The sequence below is a fragment of the Microtus pennsylvanicus genome, chromosome 8 (genome assembly GCF_037038515.1).
Source record: "Microtus pennsylvanicus isolate mMicPen1 chromosome 8, mMicPen1.hap1, whole genome shotgun sequence".
NCBI classification, from domain to species: Eukaryota; Metazoa; Chordata; class Mammalia; order Rodentia; family Cricetidae; genus Microtus; species Microtus pennsylvanicus.
In genome coordinates this window covers 17,946,990-17,974,649 of record NC_134586.1, presented here as the reverse complement: position 1 = coordinate 17,974,649, position 27,660 = coordinate 17,946,990, and the positions used below count along the sequence as shown (strand labels likewise).

General features: G+C 37.2%; 1 protein-coding gene and 1 long non-coding RNA gene across 7 annotated transcripts; one reads left to right on the top strand and one right to left on the bottom strand.

Moving 5' to 3' along the window:
* Nucleotides 1-1,042: 1,042 nt before the first annotated feature.
* Nucleotides 1,043-16,240, bottom strand: Klrk1 (killer cell lectin like receptor K1). Of its 6 annotated transcripts, none has more exons than XM_075982570.1 (10): nucleotides 16,142-16,240; nucleotides 15,840-15,890; nucleotides 14,847-15,001; nucleotides 13,421-13,528; nucleotides 10,931-10,969; nucleotides 10,192-10,284; nucleotides 9,743-9,778; nucleotides 8,877-9,028; nucleotides 7,195-7,298; nucleotides 1,043-1,663 (listed from the first exon to the last, which is right to left on the bottom strand). In XM_075982570.1, exons 3-10 carry the CDS (start codon nucleotides 14,905-14,907, stop codon nucleotides 1,546-1,548), a joined length of 711 nt encoding a protein of 236 aa, XP_075838685.1. In that variant the 5' UTR covers nucleotides 14,908-15,001; nucleotides 15,840-15,890; nucleotides 16,142-16,240; the 3' UTR covers nucleotides 1,043-1,545. The 6 variants fall into 6 exon arrangements, with proteins under 6 accessions (XP_075838685.1, XP_075838686.1, XP_075838682.1 ...); XM_075982571.1 differs by having other exon boundaries at nucleotides 14,847-14,931; XM_075982567.1 differs by having other exon boundaries at nucleotides 15,840-16,240.
* LOC142855926 (uncharacterized) lies at nucleotides 7,363-15,473 on the top strand. The gene is made up of 3 exons (XR_012911565.1): nucleotides 7,363-7,542; nucleotides 13,323-13,440; nucleotides 14,465-15,473. It is a non-coding gene; the product is annotated as an uncharacterized LOC142855926 (long non-coding RNA).
* Nucleotides 16,241-27,660: the final 11,420 nt, after the last annotated feature.

Genomic DNA, 27,660 nt, shown 5'->3' with positions numbered 1-27,660 from the left:
CCTTTTTAAATGACAGTAACACCTAATATCTGGCTCTCTTCCTCTCTGGTTTCAGCTTTTTTGGGGTACTATTATAAACTACCAGACAAGTTGTAAACAACAGAAATCATTTTCTCACAATTATGAAGCCTAGAAATCTAAGACCAGGGTAACTGCATCTGTTGGGTTTGGTGAGGGATACCTTATAGGTGATATATCAGAAGTTTCCTGTATTCTCTTGTGGCCAAAAGAAGAGAGAGAAGACTTTGTGGGTGTTTTCCTAAGAGACAATCTCGCACACAAAGCTTCACTCCTGTGATTTAAAACATTATGTTCCAATGCTTGTCTCCTAGTATTGAAATAATACCGAGTTGAATTTCAAATATGAAGTTTGGACGTGCACAAACATTAGGTATAACATTATACCTAATGGTCCCAGAAATTCACTTCCTCACTCATTCCATCTTAACTCCTTCCAGCATCACCTTTCAAACTTCAGATCCAAGGACTCATCTAAATTTGACCCAAGTCAGACACAAATCAGACAGTCAACCTTCTTTTCTAGTTTTCACTTGTAAAGTGAAACAAGCCATGTATTTTCAAAATACAATGGTGAGGCTGGTCTTCAAATAGACATTATCATTTCAACAGGAAACACAAGAAAAAAGGGGTAGGGGAGTCACAAGAAAACACAAAAATTAGCAAGATGAGCAATCTTCAAGATCCGAAAGCAGTCCTTCTTTCCCTTAATCAAATGTGCCTGCCCAGACAGAAGCCCACTTTCTTGAACCACTGGGATAGCAACATTACTGGCAACAGTGCCGATTATCCTGTGGTACCGCTGAAGCCCCACTCAGTGTGCTGTTTTCCACAGTGCTGGAGTTTAGACTGCCAGAGTGCTATGGGGTTGCCCTCTTCTACTCTCTCAGCTCTCTCATGTGTTGGTCCCATTTTTTAAAATTTTTATTTATTTATTTTTATTTATTAATTTATTAATTATTTATTAAAGATTTCTGCCTCCTCCCGCCACCGCCTCCCATTTCCCTCCCCCTCCCCCTGTCAAGTCCCCTTCCCTCCTCAGCCCAAAGAGCAATCAGGGTTCCCTGCCCTGTGGGAAGTCCAAGGACCACCCACCTCCATCCAGGACTAGTAAGGTGAGCATCCAAACTGCCTAGGCTCCCACAAAGCCAGTACGTGCAGTAGGATCAAAAACCCATTGCCATTGTTCTTGAGTTCTCAGTAGTCCTCATTGTCTTATGTTCAGCGAGTCCGGTTTGATCTGTTGGTCCCATTTTGAAATCGAGGCTCCTCCTTGCCTCCTTCCCCACCACATTCTAAGCAGATTGGAGAAAGGTGTGAATGGCCGCCTTGATGATCTTTGAGTTAGTGTCCTTTGTTTTATGGGAAACAGAATGTTCATCTAATTGTTCTGTGGCTTGTTTCTGGAAGGAGAAGGCCTGCTGTTTTGTCTTGCATGTATGTTCGGTCTCTTTCTTTTAGTTCCAGTTTCTCCCGGTATAATCCCTTTTCGTGTCCTGGTTGTTGCTAAGATAGTTAATGAAGTCCTTACACTGCCTTCTTCATGCAGATGTATGTGTTTGGAGCTGAGCAATCTTCTGTGTAGGCCTTAAAGCTGGAGCCATAGACAGCACAGGATCCTCTCTGCATTTCTACCAATGTTAACCTAGGAAAGAGAGAATGTCATGTGACATGCAGACTTGGCTTGATGAAGGATAAAAACATGGAATCTTACAGAATTTGAATGTGGGAATTTCAAAAATATTTTGTATTATTTTAGTACCATGTTTAGCCCTCTTAATTATTTTTTCATTTTTTATTAAGAATTTTTTAATACAATCTTTTCTCATTTTGCGTAGCTATCCTTGTTTCCACTCCCTCCCCTTCTCCTGATTCCTCCACCTTCTCCTAACCACACCTTCCTATCCACTTCTCAGAGATGGTAAGATTTCCCATGGAGAATCAACAAAATCTGATATTTCACTTTGACGAAAGACGAAGGTCCTGTCCCTATATACAGGCTGAGCAAGGTATACCACTGATGGGGGAGTGTCATATATCAATCTGTTGATTTCATTGGCTAAGCAATAAAGAAACTGCTAGGCCCATTGGATAGGCCCACCCTTAGGTGGGTGGAGTAAACAGAACAAAACGCTGGGAGGAAGAGGAAGTGAGGTCAGACTCCGCAGCTCTCCTCTCCGGAGCAGACACTTCAGAGAGACACCATGCTGCCCGCTCCAGGGAAGACGCACGCTATGAAGCTCCAACCCAGGATGGACTTAGGCTAGAATCTTCCCGGTAAGCGCACCTAGGGGCGCTACACAGATGATTAGAAATGGGCTAAATTAATATGTGAGAATTAGCCAGTAAGGGCTAGAGCTAAGGGCCAAAGCAGTGTTTAAATGAATACAGTGTCTGTGTAATTATTTCGGGGCATAAGCCGAGCCGGGCAGGCGGCTGGGGTGTTTGGGGACGCAGCCCCGCCGCTCCATATTACTACAAATGGCGCCCAACGTGAGGCTAAATGAGTCCACAGAAAGCCTGAGAAAGCTTGGAAAAGAATAGGGTAAAGCATGTTTCTTGTGGCAATTTCTCTGGTCTACTTTGCTTGCTAGAGGCAAGCAAGCGCCTCATCTAAGAGAGGCTTCCTGACTCAGCTTCAGCTGCAAAACCTGCAGCTCATTAAGAGGTCCTGCCACGAAACACTTAAACAGTGTTGATGAAAAGCTGAACACATGCTTTTTGGTTTTCAGCCGTAGCAGGAAAAAAAGCTGCGCCGGTTAAAAATGCTGGCTTTCTGGGCCATCCTGCCAGGGCAAACTCTGACTGTTTGAGGCAGGAGGGCCGGCTACAGAGAGAGGACTTGAGTGTTGTCTGTTGTAGCTAGCTGGCTGGCAGGGACCTTGAAATGCTATAAACATGGCTACAGCCAGTACCTCAGCCGTGAGGCTGGAAAGCTAAGGAATGGACTGGATCTAGCCGGCAAAGCCACGCCTTTAGTCCTACTGAGATTGCTTGGTAAATTAAAGACTCCTGTGGTCAGAAAAAGAGAGATATACAGTAAAGAGAGATTCAAAGACAGAGAAAATTTCTGAATGGTTTAAAGTGTGTTAAAAATATATGCAAGCTGAAAGTTGAAGTTCTTAAAGCAAAAAACAAAAATAAAAAGGAAGCGAGTTGTTGTGTGTCGTAGTACACACCTTTAATCCCAACACTTGGGAGGCAGAGGGAGATAGACCTCTGTGACTTCAAGGTGTGGTAGCACACGCCTTTAATCCCAGTGCCTAAAAGTCAGAGACAAACAGATCTCTGTGAGTTCAAGGTGTAGTAGCAACACCTTTAATCCCAATGCCTGGGAGGCAGAGACAGGCGGATCTCTGAGAATTCAAAGACTGCCTGGTCTACAGGGTTATTCCAGGTCAAAGATATACGCTCAAAAAGCAAAAAGTCAACCTAGGAATGTCACAGCTTAGATTCTTAAGCACCTAGTGATTTAAAGGCGCAAATCAAAAGTGCTCCTGGATAGTAAAAAATTGCAGATTCACAATAGGACAGATTCAGATCACTAAACGAGTCACACTGTTGGATGAATGTACGTAGGCTTGGGAGAGAGAAGAAAAAGAATATAGAGAATAAAGTTAATGTTAAAAAAAAAAGGTAAAGTCTTTAAAGAGACAGAATAAAGTAAGGTGATAGAGTAAAACTAAGCCGCGTAAAGATGGAAAATTCACAGAGAGTCTGGATTATGTACATTGTGTTTTCTTTAAAATTTTTGACTGTGAAGGAGCTAAGTACAGAGAGACATTTCATTATATGGGCTGCCAAGTGGAACCAGAACGGATATCATGAGGGTATGATTTCAGAATTTGGATCTAAGGATATGATACTTTGGAAAAGAGATTCTTCTTTTGTTTTCACAGAGGATGAGACTCTATGGATTTCTTCAATTCTGATTTGGTATGATGGACCACGTCCTCCTGAAGGGTTGCTGTGAACATCTTCAGAAAATTGCTTTGCTCAACTGCCAACTGAGATGACCCTGGCACACAGGTTATACCATGAAAGACCTAATTAACGACGCCCCCATTCAGCAGGAAGCAGTTTGGAGAGAAAAAACTGCGCCCATGTTCCCAAAAATTGTTTATAAATGTTCTTTTACATTTAAAGGGGGATATGATATAGATATGAATAATTTGCATTAGTATAGATTTTGCTTTATTGATAGAGATTTACGGTCAATTTTGTTATATGTATAAATGTTTCTGATGTAACTTTTACTTGATAACTTTTGTTATATGTAATTTTGCTATGTTAAAGTTAAAGCCTTTTTTTTTTGTTTAAACTGAAAAAGGGGAAGTGATGGGGGAGTGTCATATATCAATCTGTTGATTTCATTGGCTAAGCAATAAAGAAACTGCTAGGCCCATTGGATAGGCCCACCCTTAGGTGGGTGGAGTAAACAGAACAAAACGCTGGGAGGAAGAGGAAGTGAGGTCAGACTCCGCAGCTCTCCTCTCCGGAGCAGACACTTCAGAGAGACACCATGCTGCCCGCTCCAGGGAAGACGCACGCTATGAAGCTCCAACCCAGGATGGACTTAGGCTAGAATCTTCCCGGTAAGCGCACCTAGGGGCGCTACACAGATGATTAGAAATGGGCTAAATTAATATGTGAGAATTAGCCAGTAAGGGCTAGAGCTAAGGGCCAAAGCAGTGTTTAAATGAATACAGTGTCTGTGTAATTATTTCGGGGCATAAGCCGAGCCGGGCAGGCGGCTGGGGTGTTTGGGGACGCAGCCCCGCCGCTCCATATTACTACATACCACCAAAAAGAATATGGACAGTGAGGGACAGAACGAAAAGAGATATCTTGATTAAGGGGGGCATTAAAGGGCTATGGAGAAGCATAGTACTAGGGAAATTCCTAAGAATCCTCAAGGATGATCCCAGCTAAGATTCCAAGCAACAGTTGAGAGGATGCCTAAATTGGCCTTCCTCTGTAATCAGACTGATGACTACCTTAATTGTCATCATAGAACCTTCAACCAACAACCAATGGAAGCAGACACAGAGATCTACAGTGAAGCACTGGGCCAAGCTACCTGAGGTCAGCCCAAGAGAGGAAGGAGCAATAATATGAGCAAAGGGGTCAAGGCCATGATGGTGATATCCACAGAGACAGCTGACCTGTGCTCATGAGAGCTGATTGACTCTGGACTGATAGGGGGTAAACCTGAATGAGACCAAATTAAGCCAACTGAATGTTTGAGACAGTTGTGAGGCTTGGACAGTCTGTAGGGCCACTGGCAGTGGGACAAGGATTTACCCGTAGTGCTTGAACTGGCATCTAGCCTTCTTAACTTACACACATACAAAATAGAGCCAATTCAGATAGTAAAAGTAAAAGTAATATATACATATATATATATTTATTTATTTAAATTTTTGTTCTTGTTCTTGTTTTGCTTTTGTTTTCTGAGACAGTGTTTCTCTGCTTAGCCCTGGCTGTATTGGAATTCTCTAAATAGACCAGGATGGCCTTGAGCTCAGGGATCTACCTGTCTCTGCCTCCGGAGTGCTGGGATTAAGGGCATGCGCCACTTCTGGCAACTCTTGTACTCATATCAGAAATTAATCACCTCAGAATTATAAATTCTCTCTATATATCTGAGTAAAAAGGTTTCAAAATACTTATTTGATAATATTTTCATTAGAACTAAACTTAGAATTCAATTGCTGTAGTGTTTTGTTTTTTGTAAAAATAAGCAATTTTCTACAAGTAAGCAGATTACCATTGCCAGCTAAAATGGACTACAGATAATAAGTACTCTAAACAAAGCCCACATCTGTACTGAAGACGTTCTTGTATCTTATCCTGATTTCCTAAATAATTAGTGTGAGAATTGTTTACATAACACTTACATTCCACTTGGTAATATATAATATGTACAATATATAATATATGCAATTATACATAATAAATATATAATCATATAATATATAAAATATATAATATAAATCTTATAATGATTTAAATTGTACAGAATTGTCCATAGTCTACAAACAGCTTCTGTGCCATTCTGAATAAAGATGATGATCGTTCATGGAATTCAGTATCTGTGGAGAAAGTGAGACTTTGGAATCAGTCACCCATGGCTACCAAAGGGTGACTGCATAAACAATATTATTTGTTAAACAATCAAAAGTATTTGTAATATCCTCAACACGCATCCACATGCATGCACATAAATGTACATGCATATACATGCATGCATGTGTGTTGTGTATGTATGCGTGTGTGCACATGCATGTGTGTTGTATGTGGTGATGTAGTGTGGTATATGTGTGCTCACACATGTTTATATATGTGAATATGTGTGTTTTACTTTTCTTTTGACATTGAAAATTGCACAGTTTAATACAATAAATGAACTTTTTCTTCTTCTAAGAAAAAGTTAGAAATAGAAGATCCAAGAAAATGATGTCACTTCAGTGTGAAATTGAAAACTAAAAAGACAATGATTTGATATTATCCTCATTTAACAGGAAGAGGTATGAAATATGATTGGTAGAGATGCAAAGAGTTGGTACCTGCAGGGACATTTCTATTAGAAAATTTCTCTGTGGGTTTCAACCCAAGCACATTAAAGCATCTATTATTATTAATTTTTAAATTGTCCCTATAAAATTGTTTGTATTTGTGAGGCATAACCTCATAATGTGATACATGTAAATGTCTCATATTGATCTTATAAAGGTATTTAGCAAATCTGGGCCTCATGCATTTGTTACATCTATTCTGTCGTTATACAATAGAGTGACTACAGCTAGCAATAGTTACTTCATATTTTAAAATACCTGTAAGCATAAAAACAGAAAGGAGGCCTCGGGATGGAATAGTACAGTTTATTGTATGTCAGTTTTATCTGCATAATCTTAGTCACAAATAAAGGCTTCAGCCTTGTATCTATAAAATGAACATGATATGATCTATGTCTTTCTCAGTACTTAGCCCATAGTCATCAATTTATGCTACTCTGCCATTCTCCCTGTGCTTTAAATTTAGGCTCTAAATATTTTTTCTAAATCTATTAGACTATGAAAATGCATCAGATTGTGAAAATGAAACTGAAAAATGAGTTCTCATATGGACAACTGAACAAATATCCAGATCAAACCCTGCTGGTTTGAGACTCACTCGTTGGATGAGAGAGTGGATCCATCTTCCCACTGCCAAGAGCCATTTGCTTGCGTTTGAAATAGTCCCATCCAGTGGTACGACTTCACCAGCTTAAAGAAATCCTGTTAGAAACCACAAGAAAAGTACAGATGAAACCCGTGCTCAAAACATTAGAAACACAAAGCCACATTACTCACTTCCCACTTGGGGAAGGATGCATTTCTCAGTGACCAGCCTAATTCTCATTTAGCCACAGGTGCTGGCAAAGTATCTTGACTCTCTTAATTTTTCTCTGTTTGGAGGTGGTCAAGAGTTGTGTGTTGTGTATGCTTATGAATGTGTCGCAGCTCATTCTTCACACAGAAGGTAGGACAAGATACCCGGTATCTTTCTCCATTGTTCCCTGCCTATTGCCTTGAGACATGATCCCTCACTGAAGCAAACATTCACCTTTTCGCCTATGCTGTCTGGCCAGGAGCTTGGGGGATCTACCTGTCTCTAACCCCAGTGCTGGGGTTACAGACATGTGCAGCAATGCCTAATAGATGCTGTGGGGTTCATGTTTGGTTCTCAAGTTTTCAAAAGAAATACTTTACTTCTATGAGCCCTCTCTCCAGCTCCTACTTCTTCAGATTTTTTAATCAGTATTGTTTGGAGTGGGTATTAGAACATCTTCATGCTTCTTGTATGTTCTGTGTTCATGCTCAAGTGAGTTACCTACCTCATGTGTGTTTGCCTGTTCTAATCTTATAAATTATGAAACACAAAAGATTGAGTCATTTATTTATATTTACACAAGCCTGATTTGGTGATTTCCGTTCAGAAGTCAAATCATTCTTTAAGCTATTCTGAGTCACTTGTAATTCTAATAGTCTAACATATTTAACTGAATTTACGCCAATGTACAATTTCCACTTTGGTTCAGTCTCTGTTTTGAGTTTCATCATAAACTGAGTGATTGCACAGGTAGCAATTCTATCTTGTCCACCAAGTAATTGCATTTCATCAATGCAACAAGAAAGAAACCCAGAAATGAAACTCAAAAGTGCCATTAATAAATTAGTAAGTCCCGGATTTCACTTTATCTTCCCAATACACACTCATTTTATGCATCTTACAGTTAGGACATATTGATAGTGTTGTGGTTTAAAGCATAAACTTTTGACTAGGTTGAAGATAATACAAGGTGAACTCTGAAATTATCCTCATACAACTCTATGCATAGTGGATATGTTGGGATAACTGAAAGGATGGAAACGTTCAACCTTAGAGAGATTCTTACTGAAGATGTCACCAGATATGGACACAGAGTTCATGTTCCTGGAAAAGGTGCACATAAGATTGGACATTTGATCCTGATCAAAATTTCTTGAGTATCTTGTTCTCATCTGCTTAGAAATATGACTGTGAGGATTTAAACAGCTACTATGTAAAAGGCAGCAAATGTGTGTTCAGCACAGCCAGGAAAGTTTTGTTTTTCATGTTACTGTTAAACTTTCATAGTATTGTGTATATTGGTTTGATCAATGTGGATGCTGGAAGACAAGACTTTGATTTTCAGTAAAGATTTGCCATTTAAAAATTTTTCTCTCCATTATGGAAACATTTGGAAGAGGGGAAGAATGTGACCAAAATATATTCAAATTTTAAAATTATTTTAAATAATTAAAAAAAGAATTAATAGGAATTAAATATGCAACCTGGTCCTCTTTACTGTATATCTTCAAGAGGGTAGAATTTTGAGACAAACACGAAGCTTGGCTCTGGTTCCAGCTTTTGCTCTCATTAAAAAACTGGTAGCAGTTGTTTCTATAACATATCCAGTCGTCAGGGCATTGGGTACAGTGACTGTCTAGAAAGAGAACAGATGAGGTCTGTGCACACCTGATTAATGAAGCAGATTTTATCTAGGCAAGTTAAACACACTTCCTGTTAAAACTCTGAAATTCTAAATAATTGCACCATTATAATATAAAGGGAGGAGAGACCCCAAATTAAGAATTTTCTACTATTTATTATTTGTTCTTTTATTTAAAATAGAATATTTTTATTTATTATGTTTTTAATATACTGAAAATTAATTTTTTTCATACAACATATCCCCTCCCCTACTCCTTCTACTTCCTCCACTTCTCCTTTCCTTTAGATCCACTCCCTTTCTGTCTCTCATTAGAAAAGAACAGGCTTCTAAGAGATAACACAAAACACATCAAAGTAAAATATAATAAGATGAAGTAAAAACTATCATTGATTCATTATTGTTTTCAGATAGGGCCTCATGGAACCTATTCTGGCTTTGAAATCTCTACACAGCCAAGGTTGGCAGTTAATTCTTGACCCTCTGGCCTTAACCTGTGAAGTGATAGAATTAAAGGAATGTAGAACCATGACACTCTCTTCAGCCTATTACATGGCCCCCTAAGTTAAAAACAATAAGGCTTAGAGTGAACTATAGAAAGAACCCCAAAATTTAATGTTTCTCTCTTGAATGCCTTTGACTATGTGTTAAATCCTGGTATATATAGGTGCCTCCAATTTGTGTTTAATATTAAAAAGATTCACTCACCTCTTGAAGAAATTGGAACCTCGTTGTTGCATAACACTATCAAAATAATTATAATTTTTAAAAGTTAGTAACTTCTACTGCAAACGAAAGTGACTTTTATGTTTTTAGAACAGCAACACTACGATAAAAATGCTTTCACTATTGCTGCTGCTGTGTGTGCTTCTGTGCTTGTTTTATCTTTTAGTTCTTAAACTGTGTGTGTGTGTGTGTGCCCCGTGAGTGCATGCAGGCATGCGTGTGAGGGCACCTATGTGCCATGGAGTAAGTATCAAGGTCAAAGAACAACTTTGTGGGGTCAGTTCTTGCTCCTTTCTGAGGTTTCTGGGGATTGAACTCAGGTTTAGTCTTATGTAGCAAATATCTTTATCTGGTGGAGCCATCTTTATGGTTCTCAGTGTGTTTCTGAAGTCTAATCAAGGTAACATATTACACCCCATTGATTAACTTACAAGTTATGAAAATGGCAAACCATATTATTGTGATAATGAGGAAGCGTATTGCCATGGCTGCAGCAATGATTCGGCTAACGAACAATGGAGATACTGTCAAAGAAAAACAGGAAAAGTCAGAGCAAAAGGAAGTCTAACGACCCTGGTGGTTTTCTGTTTAGTATAAATACTCATATGCATCTTTACGAAAAGGTAAAGAAAGTGATTTTCCTTAAACAGCCTAAATACTCTACAAATCACTTAAATATGAGAGTATAAAATGTGGTATCAACTCCCATGTTTCTTTGCAAGTTTTTTAAACTTTTTTTTTTTTTAGACAAAGTCTATCTATGTAACCCCAGACTGTAGACAAATTTGCAGTTCTCAATCCTCAGATCCTGAGTGGTGGGATTACAGATTATGGCACTATTTTCTGCTCCTAGAATAAATCACATTTCTCAATTTCATTTTCTATGTAGATACACAAGAGTTATTAAATATGAATATCTTATAATCATTATAAGAGAATACTCTTATTGCATTTCAGGTATTAGAAAAATATTCTGCATGTTTTTTGTTAGGGCAATATTCAAGGATTGTGCTATATTTTGACATATAAAGAGGTCAAATAGCATAAATACTTGTATTCACTTTCATTGATATTTGCACAAAGCCTATTAAGAGGCTTCATTTTCTCAGTGGATATTTCAATTGTATGTTAAATTTTAGTGTTAGAAATGGTAATATATTTCATACTCACTTTTGAGTTCTCTTATAGGGAAGTTTCTTCTTATGATACCTAGTGTATAAAAGGGTATATCCATGTTACATTTTTCTAAAGATTGAAAATTTCAGTTCACAAAGTTACACTAATTTAACAGTAGCACAAATAAATTAAATTCTCTGCTCAGTTGCATCTTCCTTGGTAGTTAAGATTATTTATATGTTTTAATGTGTAACTGTAGTATGCAATATTTTTGTTTTTATTTCCTTTTATGAATAAGTTAAGTAATTTTTACTTATATTTAAATATTTTTTATTTCTTTGGTGATTTTCTTGTTTTTTTAAATCAAGTTACTTAAAGTACTGACATACTTCTCAGTTGGTAAATACCATACCTTGTCATATATTTTGTGTGCATACGTTTCAGATATTATTTATATTTATGATGTCTTCACAGAGAGGAAATGGCTTAATTTTTCCAGGTTAATTTGTTCAAACTTCCCTTTATGAGTCACATTTTTTAGATATGAATAAAATGCACTTATAATAATGTCATTTATTTTCTGTTATTTGATTCATTTAATTTTTGTATATATGGTATTTGTCGAAAATGAGATTTACAGGAGATAGTCGTTGTAGAATGCACACTGAATTTTTCTTCACTCCTTATAGAATAAACCTGTGCCCTGTCACTTATATAAAGGACGTTCATTAGCATATTATGGCTCTACTCTATTTTCATTATTCACACATCTGCCAATCATCCTGCCCATTGCATACATAGGCAACTTTCACACTTTCATGAAATGCTTGAATAGTTCATAGAGCCAATCCTTGACAGTACATCTCCTTTCCAGAGAAGTATGGGTATGATAGCACTTCATTTATGCCTTAAGAATTTAAATGAAGGCCTGAAAAGTTGTCTCATTAGTTAAGAGTGCTCACTACTCTTCAAGAGTTCTGTTCCAAGCTCACAACAACTGGTGATTGCACCACCTGGAGATTTGACACCTCTTCCGTCCTCCATGAGCACCTGCACTCACATGTGTACACACACACACACACACACACACACACACACACACACACACACGCACACACAGAGAAATAAAAATAATAACAATAACTTTTAGCAAAAACTTTAAAATGAGCTTTTTAAGAATGTGAAACTATTGAATTATGGTCTATTGACATCCCAACAGAATCATGCTAACTGTGTACACACACACAAAGATTTTATTTGTAAGATGTTGTCTTTATCTTTGAATACTTTCTATTTCCATTCTATGTGCTTTATTCTTTGTTTATTGGCAACTTGAAGTAACAAAGTCATTTCTAAGTTACTTTTAATATTAAAGTTTATTTTTACCTTTTTAAAAATCTTTGTCTAGAAAATTTTCTTCCATTATAATTTGTTTATATTTTATTTAGAAAAGTAATTGATTTCAATTTGTGTCTTAATTTTTAGTCAAGACTACATTCAAATTCTATTGCCACTATTTTTAATATTTAGGGTGTATCTATTTGCAAGTTTCAAATATCTTGATTTATAACTTTTATACATACGTTAGTTTTGCTTTTAAATTCTGATGTGATCAATATTACATTTTAAATTTTTCTTGAATAGTAATTTAGGAGCATCAAAATAATGTTCAACAATGTTGGTAACATTATTTTTGCATTTTAATAATTACATTGAAAACTACTCCTAATACTTAATAGTATCATAAGGAATTTTTGTATATATCTCTGTGTTTATACATTCATGCATATATTAAAAGTCATTTATGTGTATAGAAATTTGAAGATCAATGTATCAAAATGAGAATTTGTACTGAATTTTATTCAATGCCTTTTCGACATCATGTACACAATTACTTAAGCCTACACCTTTGTTTATTACATATCACATGATTGAATTCCTAAAATGACCTCTTTAAAATAACTTTTGTTAATGACATATTGTTTAATTTTTAATATTTCTTTTTAAATAACTTATTCTATCTTATTTCTCGAGACAGTGTCTCACTTAACCAAGTTGACCTTGAATTCTTTACTGCTAAAGATAATCTTGACTTCCCAATTCTCTTGCCTCTACTTACCAAATCCTGGGCTAATAGGCATGCGTGACCACACCAGGCTTTGCATAAAACACCACAAACTCTAATATCAGTAAAACTCTGACTTGAAAACAGTTTGAGTAGAGACTGTCTCCACTACATTCAAAAAGGGCTTTGAAAAGTGCTACAATTTATTGCTCCTATAATGTTTAAGAAGATAACTGGATGGTTTAAAAAATTTCTTTTCTATGGTCTATTTATAGATATTCTTCCTTAAAGGTAGACTACCCCCAAAATTCTTGTTTCATTTGTTCTTAGGATGTGATCTCATCACCTGTAACTTGATTTTACTTCCTAATATTATTTTAGAGCAAATACACCTTACTCCCCTGAGAAGGTAAGAACAAGCATGGTTTCTACATTCTCGTCAGTCCATCAGGAGGAGACAAAAGGAACCCGAAACTTACCATTTTCTCTGGGTTGACTGGTAAGTAGTGCCAATCTTTGTTTCTGCTGCCCCGGAGAAGCATCCCTGTTTTTTGGCCTGGGTTTGTAATTATGGTATTTGCTCATCTCTGGAGAAAACAATTCAAGCTGACACAAGTCCATGGCCTTTCTGCCATTTGAAGAATAAGTTTCTACCTTTCAACATACATCCCATAAGCATTCTTTTAAGAATCATCATGAGTGTCTTTTTGTTTTTTGTTATCTCATTATTAAGATGTTTATACTTCATAACAGATATAATGTTCATTGCTTGGAAAATCTGTGTTGACAAAATAGTATGTGCTTTTGAAATAGACTAATTCACAATGTAAAATGAAATCTAACATCAAAGCAAGCTTTATATAAAGGAAGGAAATAAAAGAGGAAGATAGACTTATAATTACACCGTACCTATAGATGTAATAATGATAAGCAGAAGTAATTTAAAATCCCTATCTTGCTTCCTACATTGCCGAAAAGTATCAACACATACTCTAGGGACATTATAACAGTTAAATGAAATGTGATGATCTTGATATCAATAATGCTAACTTCATACAAACAGTAAATCTAAAGTGTCAAATTTCTTGAGAGTCAGGAACACCCAATGACCTAAATAGTAGGCTCCAATGTCTCAGAATAAATACAACAGTTTGCTTTTGAAGAAAGCAAGTTAAGCAAAGCCATTTAACTGTTTTCTTGACATTTCCATCATTGATTGAGTCATTTTATAAAAGAAAAGACATTATCCATTTTCTTTGAGGCTTAAATATTAACCCTAAAGATTGCTTGCACATAATTCCATTATTAACCTGAAGAAAATAGTACTGCTTATTATGTTGGGTGAAAAATATGAATATCAGAGATATTCAGCTTGATATTGTTCATTTAACATGATATTAGCAATTATAAATGATTCATAATGTTTTTAGAATAAGAAGCACTTTCAAAATTTATAGCCCATGCATTGCATAGTCTAGGATTCCACGAAGCGAATCCAGCAGTCTTTGTTTTTCTATTGGCAGAAAAGGAAATGAGAATCCGCAGAGACCATGGACTGCTCCAATCAATCTAAACATGGAAAGCTGGGAAAGTCTGATTAAAACCTAGTTCGACTGACGTCACGTCCTCATGCCCTTAGCTCTTCTGACTTCAAGGCTTATGCCCTTTCACTATCTCTAGCTGTCCTGCCACAAATGACTTCATAGCTGATGGATGGTGAAGTAAAGGGAACATTCCTTCACATTCACAAAATATCATTTTAAATATAATATAAACCTAATATGAAATAAACACAGTGAGGAGAGCAGTAAGTGACTTCTCAGGCTTTACATTATTTTGTATAGATGCTGGGTATGTTAGCGTTACAAAGCAGTAGACTTATACATTCACAATCACACTACATACCTGAACTGTGCTGAGACGTTTGATCTCGAGTCGATGTCATCGTGTGATGAGTATGACACATTTACTTCGGGAACAGATCCAGATTCTGGGGTTTGTTATATAATTAATTGACTACTTGCTTTGAGACCGTGTGTCTCTATGCAGCCCTGGTTATCCTAGAACTCATAATATAGACCACATTGGCTTCAGATTTTCCAGATTTACCCCGTGTCTGCCTCATGAGTGCTGGAATTAAAGACATGTGCCACCACTCCTGGCTCTGGTCTAATTTCTGTAATGGCCAAAGGACTCTTGAACACATACGGTAGATTATACAGGATTTGTTCTACTATCTTTGTACTGAGATGAAATATTGGACAAGTAAAATACAGAAAAAATTCTCTTAAATGTGAAATAATGAAAATGACTGCTCCTCCAAGACTAGGAGAAATTAACTAACATTTTTATTGTAAAATAAAAACTCATTGTTTCTAAATACCACAAAAATATAATAAATATTTTGAATTTACTTACATTGAGATATTTGATAAAAATATTTGATTTCCTGATGTATAACATTATCATGTACAATTTTCTGTTCATAATTTTTATTTGGTGAGGCACATTTTTTGTAAGATAAATTCATGTCAGATACATGAATTTTTGTGATACATTTTCTTGTTATCTTTTAGTAATATTCCATTTATTACCATCAATAAAGTGTTACTATTTTCATCAACAATTTTATATATGTTTTTATTGTAATATTTTATATTATTTATCAGTGTTCCCAGAGAGTAGCTATTTAATAAATAGTGCTTGGATTTTAAAAATGAATATTATTCATATTTGATTATGATAATTGGATGAAATGGATACAAGTTGCCTCTTCTTGATTGTGAAGTTGTGTTATCTCAGAAGCAAAAGCACCTTTCATAGATATGAGAATTCTCATTCAAATGTTACCCTTCTAATCCCCAAAAGAGATTTTGCTTAAGAGGTACGGCTTCTTACCTCAACACCACAACTTCTTACTCTTCAGTCCACGTGCCCTGATAATAGACACTTGATACCATGTTAAAGAAAATATCAACACCGCAGACAAGAAAATTATTCTTTTCATTCAGCAATTCTACTTGAACACTTAGGCTAGAATTACCTTACAGTGTAAATAGTTATAGAACTTCCCTAACTTGACACAGAACTCCCAATTCCTGGAAAACAGTTGTTAGAAACACATGCATAAGCATGCACACTCACAGATCTGGGCAGAGAAGGGAGGTCCCGTGTCTGGTGAACCAAAGCCCTCTACTCACCTAGGAAAGGTGGTCTTGTCCCTGGCAATGGTTTGAAACTGAAAGTAGAGATATCTGGGTAATTTCTGTGTCTGAAACTGACAATGTAGAGGTGTCTCTTCTTCCTGTGAAGAACACCACACAGCCACAGAACTTGTCTATTTATTGTGCACACATAATTTGACTTATATGGTGAATGAGGTTTGATCATAGTTTTCAGATAAATGTCAGGTCCAAAGACCATTTTAGGACTTGAAAAGGATGATTTTAATGGCAAGAAGTAGCGTGGAGTTATATAAGATGGGAATGAAAAGTAAAAATAATAGAAAACATGGTTTTCAATCTCTGTTTCAAATTAAATAGGGAATTTTTTAAAGATATTTTAAAAATTTATTTATTAAAAATTTCCACCTCCTTCCCTCCTCTCATTTTCCTCCCACTCCCTCACTCCCTCTCCCCCTCCCTCTCCAGTACTTAGAGCAGAGTTTCTTGCCCTGTGGGAAGTCAAAGGTCCTCCCAGCTCCATCCAGGTCTAGGAAGTGAACATCCAAACAGACTAGTCTCCCACAAGGCCAGTCCATGCAGTAGAATCAAAATTCAGTGCCATTGTCCTTGGCTTCTCAGTCAGCCCTCATTGTCAGCGACATTCAGAGTCCATGATCACATGCTCCATAAGTCCCAGTCCAGATGGCCTTGGTGAGCTCCCATTAGATCAGTCCCATTGTCTCAGTGGGTGGACGCACCCCTCACGGTCCTGAATTTCTTGCTCATGTTCTCCATCCTTCTGCTCCTCATTTGGACCTTGGGAGCTCAGTCCAGTGCTCCAATGTGGGTCTCTGTCTGTCTCCATCCATTGCCGGATGAAGGTTCTATGGTGATATGCAAGAAACTAGACATTAAAACTCTAATTAACCCAATTAAAAATGGGGTATTGAAGTGAACAGAAAATTCTCAACAGAGGAAGTTCAAATGGCCAAAAGACACTTAAGGTCATGTTCAACCTTCTTAGCGATCAGGGAAATGCAAATCAAAACAACTTTGAGATACCATCTTACACTGGTCAGAATAGCTAAAATCCAAAACACCAATGATAGCCTATGCTGGAGAGGATGTGGAGTAACGGGAGCACTCATCCATTGTTGGCGGGAATGCAAAGAGGGTGCAATCACTTTGGAAATCAGTGTGGTGGTTTCTCAGGAAACTGGGAGTCAACCTACCTCAGGATCCTGCAATTCCACTCTTGGTAATATACCCAAGAGATGACCAATCAGACTACTAAAGCATTTTTTCAACTATGTTCATAGTAGCAATGTTTGTAATAGCCAGAATCTGGAAACAACCTAGGTGCCCATCAACAGAAGAATGGATAAATAAGGTGAGTTCTACTCAGCGGTAAAAAAAAACAATAATATCTTGACCATATGTGTATATAATGCATATATAATAATAACCCCATAAATGCTGATGATACATTTATGTGCATAGAAAATAAAGATAAGCTAATGTTCACATAACAGGACTAATGTTAGCATAATAGTGTAGCATTAATTTACAAATGTTACTATATTGTTAAAGATGAATGATCAGCAGAAACAACCATGTTGTTAAATGTACAGTTAAACTAACAGTAGAAGCATTGCAAAAACATCTGTGAGAAAATACAAGGAACACCTGTGTGGAACTTGCTATCTAATTGTATAGGAAACATTAAAAGTAGCAAAATAAAAATTTGATGTGCTTCTAAATATTTAGAAAGTTGTCAAGTATTCTAGCATGCTTTAGATGTTTGGTTCAATTCTAGTTATTGTTCTTGGTTTTGTTCTAGGAAAATCTTCAATAGGTACTAAGTACATAGCCAAGATCCAGGAAGCCACAACTGAAGAAAAAAGTTGGTGACATAATTATTATTATTTATAATTTTGTTTGCACTTGCTGCTCTTTCAGAGGACTTTGGTTGGATTCCCGTCACCCACATGGTGGAGTCTATAACTCCAGTTCCAGGAGAACTGTCACTCTCTTCTGGACTCTGCATACATCAGGCACCTATATGGTACACATATATACACACATAACTGCAGATAAAATATTCATACACATGGAATATTTTAATGCTTAAATTATTTAGTGTTTAAAAAGCCATTTTATTTTTAAATTTAAAATAAAACATAATGAAATAATTTCCTTCTCCTCTTTCTTTTTTTCACACCCTCCCATGATTCCATATCCCATTTGCTCCCTCTCAGTCATGTTTTTTGAATTGTGTTATCTATCTATATCTATCTTTCTATCTATTATCTACACGCACATACACACACATAATGGATATATAAATTCAACCTGCTGAGTTTGTTTAGTGCACTTGCATGTACTTGATTTCAGGTTTGACCATACGGTATTATTGTATAATAAATTAGGGAACACATCACTGAGGAAGACTATTTCCCCCTGCCCCACCTCAGCCTTCCTTAGTTTTCTTTAGTTCATTGTCTGTTGTGAAATGTTAGTTCAAGATATATTAAATTCCTGTATGCTATGGAATATTAGTTTCATGATGCAAAGATGTATTGCATTTTTTAATGTTACATTTGTTTAACTCTGTGAAGCTGTGTTATTTTGCCTACCTAAAACACCTGATTGGTCTAATAAAGAGCTGAATAAACAATAGTCAGGCAGAAGAAAGGATAGGCTGGGCTGGAAGGCAGAGAGAATAAATAGGAGGAGAAATTTAGGAAGAGAGGATCAAGGGTCAAGAGAATAAGAGAAGGATGTTAGGGGCCAGTCACCCAGTAACAGAGCAAGCCACGAAGAAACAAAGAAAGGTATATAGATTAGAGAAAGACAAAAGCCCAGAGGCAAAGGATGGTTGGGATGATTTAGTTAAGAAAAACTGGGTAGAAATAAGCCAAGCTAAGGGCAGTCATTTATAAGTAATAATAAGACACCTTGTGTTTATTTGGGATCTCAGTGGTAGGCTCCCAAAGAGCAAAAAAGTGAAAACAACCAACTACGTTTTGGCATACCAATGAGAGGATATTAATATCTCTAGTGCCTGAGAAAGCAGAACAAAAAGATAATGTCTCCTTTAAGAAACTCTGCCATGGGGCTGGAGAGATGGCTCAATGGTTAAGAGCATTGCCTGCTCTTCCAAAGGTCCTGAGTTCAATTCCCAGCAACCACATGGTGGCTCACAACCATCTGTAATGAGGTCTGGTGCCCTCTTCTGACCTGCAGGCATACACGCAAGACAGAATATTGTATACATAATAAATAAATAAATACATACATACATAAATTAAAAAAAAAGAAACTCTGCCACATAAAGTAGGGCAGTTAAACAGCCTTTTCCACAAGTAATTGAAACAAAAAACTAAGAAAAAAATGTGACAGTACAAGCATTGGCATTTTAGAGTTCTGGGGTTTGAATGCAATTCCTTATCAAACAGACCTCCCTCCAGGCAGCAAGCTTTAGACCAGGCTTTCATGATCCAAGAAGTGGGCAGAAGCAGTTACCAGAGCCACAGAGCCAGCTCTAAGAGTCATGCGGAGGGCATAGCTATAACTTAGCAGATTAAAGTTTGCTCATAGGTTAAAAAAAACCTAAAAGATATGCATTAAAGAGGTCCAGATATTAAAATCCTCTAAAAAGGTTCAAGTGTGTTTAACCATGCCTGCATGTTTAAGAAAGAAAGAAAAGGTGTATAGATAGTTATTGAAAGAAATAAAGAGTTCAGAAATAATAAAGTCATAAAAGTGAGAGTAATAAAAATAAAAAGTCACACAATGATGGAAACTACACAGGGAATCTGGATCATATATAGTATGGTGTTGATTTAGAATTTTTTGATTGCTGAGGAGCAAACAACAACTGCTGGTAGACATGCTATTGTGAACAGGACTGAAAAGCTGAACCAACCTAGACATTTTGGGGATGACCTTAACTTTAAAAAAGAGGTCAAAAGTATTTGCTAAAGGGAAATAAAAAATGCTTTGGTAAAGCAGTTTTGCTTTTGTTTCTGCAGGCTATGGATTTGTTCCAGGTTAATATGGATCAGGTTTTATCAGAGAAGACCTCCTGAGTCTTGACAGGTGATATATATCAATTAAGGTTACCAGTGGTCTTCCCAGGATTTTGCAGTTATCTCAATTTTCTCAGGCACCCTTAAAAATAACTTCACCTACAGACAACAAAAAGCTGTTTAGAGAAAAAGATGCCTACATTCCTAAGAGTTTGGGTGCGGGAAACTTTCGGTTATTTTGTGGGTCATGGGTGTTTGTTATAATTGAGAGGAATATAGGAATATAGGTTTAAAAGGCTACCATCAATCTCAGATATTTTGTATTGCCATTTATTTCAGTATAGTAAAACAAATTTAAAGTCATTTTTGTTATACTGTATATGCTCCTACTCTTGTTTGGTGCATTGTATTTATATCTCTTATTTGAAAATGCAATTATTCTAATTATTTAAGAAAAAAATTAGTAGTTAATCTATAGTAATCAAACGTAGTCACATTTGGTATGTTTTCAAGGTTAAACAGGTCTATTTTAGAAAGATGAGTTTCAAATACTTCAAAGACCTACAGAATATGGAATTTAAACTGTTTAATGAATTAATATTTTTCATGACAATGAAATATATCTGATGGGCATCAATGAAACTCCACATGGAGTCTGCTTTCAATGTGAGAAGGCTAGCCATTTGGGCAAGAACCTTTTTGTCTTGACTGTTTCCCGTATGCTGTATAAACTGGACATGCAGTTACATAGGAAAGTGACTGCCAAACTTTTCTAAAACAAGTCAGGACTATCTTCAACTTTACTGCTTGACAGAAATGTCTAGCAGACATTCTGCAGGATACATAGGAGAGTGACTGCTGAACTATCCCAAAACAAGGTGGGACAGTTTTTCAAATTTTCTGCCTCACTGAAAATTTGGTCAGATACTCTAGACCTGTAGGCTGAAGATGGATGCTCCAAGGTTACAGATGAACTTTGTGTGTCTCTCTAGGTAGTCAGATGTCTGTGCTAGGTAATAGTAAATGCTTTCAGAGTCTTTGATGTAGTTAAAGAGTTGCAGTTTTTCTTAGTTATGATAGAAAGTAATTTAGGTATAAAATTTTGGACTCAACTAAGCTAGATAGATAATGGAACATTTTCTCTAAAGTTCTCAGACACAAATGGACTGAATATTGTAAATACAAGTTTTATTTGATAACTGTTTTTGTTGTGTGAAGTTTACTGTGTAAAAGTTAAAACTTTACATTTTTATTTAGATAAAAGAAGAAAAATTGAATATAGTTAAAGATGTACTACATTCTTGTATGCTGTGAAATATTTGTTTAATGATGCATGGGTATGTTCAATTCTTTTATGTTACATTACTTTGCCAGCTTAAAACACCAGATTTGTCTAAACGAGCTGAATAGCCAATAGCTTGGAAGGAAAGGGATATACAGAGATTCCAGGTAGAAAGAATAAATACAGTAAGCAAGAGAATAAAAGAGGGAAAAGAGAAGGAGGAAGTGAGGATGCAAGGAGTCAGTTACTCAGTTACATAGCAAGCCACAAAGAGAGAAGTAAAGGAAGGTATATAAAATAGAGAAAGATAAAAGCCCAGAGACAAAAGTTAGATGGGATAATTTAAGTTAAAGAAAGTTGACTATAAATATTCCAAGCTAAGGCAGGACATTTGTAAGTCATAATAAGCCTCTATGTATTTATTCAGGAACTGGGTGATGAGCCCCCAAGTAGTAATAAGTTAAAAAAAAAAACCTGAGCCAGGTGGTGGCGGCACATGCCTTTAATCCCAGCACTCAGGAGGCAGAGACAGGTGTATCTCTATGAGTTCAAGGCCAGCCTGTCCATAAGAAGTAGTTCCAGGACAGACTTCAAGTGTACAGTGAAACCCTGTCTCAAACAACAAACAAACAAACCCCCAAAACCTGACAACAATCTATGAAGGGACACAATGAGATTTTTGTGCTTGATGTCAGTATCATCTATAGATGTAGTTTTTCAGGTCATGTATAGGCAACCATATTCCTGAGATGTCATGATTAAAGCTTTCTGTCATTTCAAAAAGAAACAATCTCACATCAGCTTTGCTGGGTCTTTGGCCCTTATAATCTTCCTGTACCTACTTCCTCCATGTTCCTTGAACCTACATGGTGTGGGAGAATTGTCTGTATTCTATCAGTCATGTTATAAATAAATGCTGATTGGCCAGGCAGGAAATGTAGGCAGGAAAACCAGACAGGAATTAGAAATGAGGTAATGAGAACAGGAGAATTCTAGGAAGGAGGAAGTTGATTCCTCCCACTCCTGCCCAGATCACCGAAGCAGCAGGATGTGAGCTGCCCCACTGAAAAAAGGTACTGAGCCACAAGGCTAACAAAGATCAGAAAAATGGGTTAATCAAGATGTGAGAGTTAGCCAGTGAGAGGATAGAGATAATGGGCCAATCAGGTTATAATTTGTGGAGACCTATGTGTGATTTTCTTTGGGGCTAAACAGTTGTGGGGTACCGGGCGGGACAGAAACCCCAACAACAAACAGGACCCTCATGTTACACCTACAAAGTACAATAATCATGAGAATGGTAAGTTATCCAAGAGAGTGCAACATTGGCACTCATATCTTGGTGATAGCTGAACCTGTAGCATTTAACATATGGTCACTCAAGAAAAGGGAAGTCATGCCTGGTATTGGGACTCTAACCAGCTACCCAAGGATAGTAAGTTTTCAATACCGGTATATTTCCTAACTTCATTCTAAACACCTATCCTTATACCCTCAGGTAAATGGGCTCTCACACCTCATCAAAGAACCTTCTGTTTTTAACAATTAAGACATTTCAAGCAAGAGAAAGGATCATGAGAGCAGAGACGGACAAATTAAACAGGGAACATATAAAGGCAAGAGGAAGTTACATGAATAGGTGAAAAATAGGAGATCCTTTTGCACACAAAGTGAGAAGTGAAAGAAAGTGGATTCAGCAAGGGCAGTTGAATCAGATTTGCAATTGAGGTGGATGTTTGTTGTGGGGGAGAGGGCTGCTTGTTTGTTCCAGCCATCCAGCGAGCTTAACCCTGAAATAACCACACAGAAATTATATTAATTAAATCACTGCTTGGCACATTATCTCTAGGCTCTTATTGGCTATCTCTCACATTTTGATTTAACCCATTTCTATTAATCTGTATATCGCCATGTGGCAGTGGCTTACCGGGAAAAATTCTAACCAGTACTGTACATCTCAGGCGGAGGATCCATGGCTTCTCTGACTCTGCCCTTCTTTCTCCCAGCATTCGGTTCTGTTTACCCTGTGTACCTAAGTTCTGCCTTATCAAAAGGCCAAGGCAGTTTCTTTATTCATTAATCAATGAAAGCAACACACAAACAGAAGGACCCCCTACACCAGATGTTGATGTTCAGCGTTATTGGGTATCAAGACCTCATACTCTGTGCTAGGAACTGGAAGAAACTCCCACGGGAGGCAAGCCCTCAAACTGTGCTTTCCAATGTAAAATACCATTCTTAAAACAAAAATAAAAAAATGAAAAAAACATTTTCTTACATATTCTGATTCTATTTATTTATTAAAAATTTCCACCTCCTCCCATTTTCCCATTTCCCTTCCCCCTCCCCCCACTTTCTCTCCAGTCCTAAGAGAAGTCAGGGTGCCCTGTCCTGTGGGAAGTCCAAGGCCCTCCTGCCTCCATCCAGGTCTAGGAAGATGTGCATCCAAACAGACTAGGCTTCCAAAATGCCAGTACATGCAGTAGAATCAAAACCCCGTGTCATTATCATAGGCTTATCAGTCCATCCTCATTGTCAGCCACATTCAGAGAGTCTGGTTTGATCACAAGCTGGTTCAGGCACAGTCCATCTGTCTTTGATGAACTCCCATTAGATCATTACCACCATCTCCTTGGGTGGACACACCCCTCATGGTCCTGACTTATTTGCTCATGTTCTTCCTCCTTCGGCTTTTCATCTGAGCCTTGGGAGCTCAGTCCAGTGCTCCAATGTGGGTCTCTGTCTCTATCTCCATCCATCACCAGATGAAGCTTCTATGGTGATATGCAAAATATTCATCAGTGTGACTATGGAAGAAGGCCAGTTCAGGTACCCTCTCCTCTGCTGCCCAAGGACCTAGCTGGGGAAATCCCCTTGGATACCTGGGAACCCCTCTAGAGCCAAGTCTTTTGCCAACCCTAAAATGGCTCCTTTAGTTAAGATATCTTCTTCCCTGCTCCCATATCTGCCCTTCCTCCATCTTAACCTTCCCATTCCCCCAAGCTCTCCCCAATCCTCCACCTTCTCCATTCTCTCTCCCCATCTCCCTTCCCCCCTCACCACCCCACCCCCGTGCTTCCAACTTTTGCCCAGCGAACTTATCTACTTCCAATTTCCAGGAGGATAAATATATGTTTTTATTTAGGTTCACCTTATTATTTAGCTTCTCTAGGATCACAAACTATAGGCTCAATGTCCTTTGTTTATGGCTAGAATCCGCTTATGAGTGAGTACATACCATATTCATCTTTTTGCGTCTGGGTTATCTCACTCAGTAAAGTGTTTTCTATTTCCATCTATTTGCATGCAAAATTCAAGATGTCATTGTTTTTCTACCGCTGAGTAGAACTCTAAAGTATATATGTGCCACACCTTCTTTATCCATTCTTCTATTGAGGGGCACCTTGGTTGTTTCCAGGTTCTGGCTATTACAAATAGTGCTGCTATGAACATAGTTGAACAAATGCTTTTGTCGTCTAATTAGTCATCTCTTGGGTATATTACCAAGAGTGGAAATGTGGGATTCTGAGGTAGGTTGACTCCCAGTTTCCTGAGAAACCGTCACACTGATTTCCAAAGTGGTTGCACATGTTTGCATTCCCGCCAACAATGGATGAGTGTTTCCCTACTCCACATCCTCTCCAGCATAAGCTATCATTGGTGTTTTTGATTTTAGCTATTCTGACAGGTGTAAGATGGTATCTCAAAGTTGTTTTGATTTGCATTTCCCTGATCGCTAAGGAGGTTGAACATGACCTTAAGTGTCTTTTGGCCATTTGAACTTCTTCTGTTGAGAATTCTCTGTTCATTTCAGTACCCCATTTTTTAATTTGGTTAATTAGATTTTTTATGTCTAGTTTCTTGAGTTCTTTATATGTTTTGGAGATCAGACCTTTGTCTGATGCAGGGTTGGTGAAGATCTTCTCCCATTCAGTAGGTTGCCTTTTTGTCTTAATGACAGTGTCCTTTGCATTACAGAAGCTTTTCAGTTTCAGGAGGTCCCATTTATTCATTGTTGTTCTTATTGTCTGTGCTACTGGGGTTATACATAGGAAGTGGTCTCCTGTGCCCATGTGTTGCAGATTACTTCCCACTTTCTTTTCTATCAAGTTCAGTGTGGTCAGATTTATATTGAGGATTCTGATTCTTTAGACAATCCGTCAGGTGGTTCTAATCCCGTGTTTCTATAGGACTTCAGAGAAGAACAGGATTTATCTGTAGTAGGGATTATTGATGAGCTGTTGGCAGTAACAGTCTGAGTTTTGAGAATTTGAATAGACAGAAAATGCTGTGTAAGGGCTCCAAATCCAGGGCCACACAGTGGGATTCTATACAGTACTATGGCAACTCTTAATCTACTGTTCAGAAGAATTCACTCCAGGTGACACTGTCCAATCTAGATTCATCACTTATAAGTTCATGCTCCTAACTAAAGTATTATTGTGAGTCTATGCTTAGGTAAAACTGGATGTGCCCTATGGCTTGCCTAGTGATTCTGATGGCTGTGTTGCTTTTGTTACAGTGGCCTCTGGATTTTCCAGATCATCTAATGAGTGTCATCTGGCTTTCATCTTCAGGTCTGAGGGCAGTTCCACGGCACATCTTTTTGAGAGCCATGCATTTTCTTCAAACAGTAATGTATAGCCTGAACAGTCAGTAAAATACACTTATGAAGAGTAATTCTTCAAAATAAATACCTTGGTAAAACCGCGCACAGAGCCAATACTGTTTTGTTATGAACATACTAAACACAACTGTGAAAAATAATTTTTCAACAGTTTTTAGAGATTTTATTTATATGTGTAAGTATGAATACCCATCCATTTTTGTGAGTGTGTGCAGAGGGCAAGAAAAGGCATCAGATTCCTTAAAGCTGGAATGCATTTTCCAGGCCAAGTTGTAACTGTAGATAGTATTTGAACTCTAATCATCAGATTCAATACACAGCAAGTGTCTAACTACTGAGCTGTCTTTCCAACCCTGGAAAGGAATCTTAAAGAGATGAGTGTGGTGGGTTAAAAATATTCATTAAATAAAGAAACATAGTGTTCAAGAAAATTCCTTTTGTTTTTTTTTTCAGTACTGACTCCAAGGTTACTCTACAGTCATCATGTGGGAATCACCACTGAACATTTGGGCAGCATTTTTCTTGGTTTGTGGAATTGCAAAACAATGTTGCATAGCCTTTAGAAGATATTCTTTCCTAGGAATTGAAAAGCCAAAAGGAATTCATGCATAAGAAGTAACTTGACTGCCCAAGTTCACGAACATAGCTATCTGATGAAGAGCCATGCTTTGTGAACACCTTGAGTAAAAAACATTTTCAAAAAACCCACCAACACAACAAACTATAAACCTTTCCTATTAGTTGAGATCAACCATCAAGATATAACTAAACGTTTCCTTGGTCACTAACCTCTTGGAAACCAAGTTCTTCCTGTGAATACCACTGAAGCTAAATTGCCCTTTAGGGTGAGAAAGAGAGAGGCAGGCACGATGCTTACCCCAAGCTGTGAATCTAAAACTGGCTTATCAGAGGTTATCACTGGACACATACTCGGAAATGAAACTAACGGATGTGTGGTTATGGCTAAGTGCAAATTCTCAATCTTTCCAGAGTTACATTTGAATTGATGAAAGACAAGAAACATTCACAGACTCTTAAATACATATGAACAAATGAAGTACATAAAAAAGAACAGGAAAATTAGAGCTGAATCTTTGGATATGTGTGCCATACTGCAGTAGAAGTAAAATGGCACATGACAGCTAAAAGAGACATTTGAAGAAATCTATTTATTTGTCTCTTTCTGGCTAAGATCCCAAGCACTATGCTGAGTAACACTTAAAAGGGCAATCTTGTCTCACTCCTAATTTATGATGCAATGTTTTTTCCACCTTTTATCATTAGTGTTGGCTACAGGTTTTTATTATACTGAGTATGGTTTTTTCTATGATTTCTTTCTCTAGCTCTTTAGGGCTATTATCATCAAGGAATGCTGAACTTTGTCAAAAACCTTTTGTGAATTTATTGAAAGAGTCATGAGATTTCTATCTTTAAGCCCCTTTGTGTACTCTGTCACAGTTATTGGTTTGTGCATACCTAATCATCCTTGCATTGCTGAAATGAAGCAACATGATCATGTAGTACATGCCTCTTAATGTGTCATTTAATTCAGTTTGCAAATATTTTGTTGAGATTTTCATCTATATTTATTTAGAAATTTAGAGTATAGTTTTAT

What these genes read in the sequence shown, in the direction of transcription:
- Klrk1 (XM_075982567.1), bottom strand. Translation starts at nt 14,907, where the DNA reads ATGTGTCATACTCATCACACGATGACATCGACTCGAGATCAAACGTCT. An exon ending in GTTTGCCATTTTCATAACTT is followed by an intron (nt 9,779 to 10,191) that starts GTAAGTTAATCA and finishes TTATTTTGATAG; the next exon opens with TGTTATGCAACAACGAGGTT. An exon ending in TCCACTCTCTCATCCAACGA is followed by an intron (nt 1,664 to 7,194) that starts GTGAGTCTCAAA and finishes TCTCTTTCCTAG; the next exon opens with GTTAACATTGGTAGAAATGC.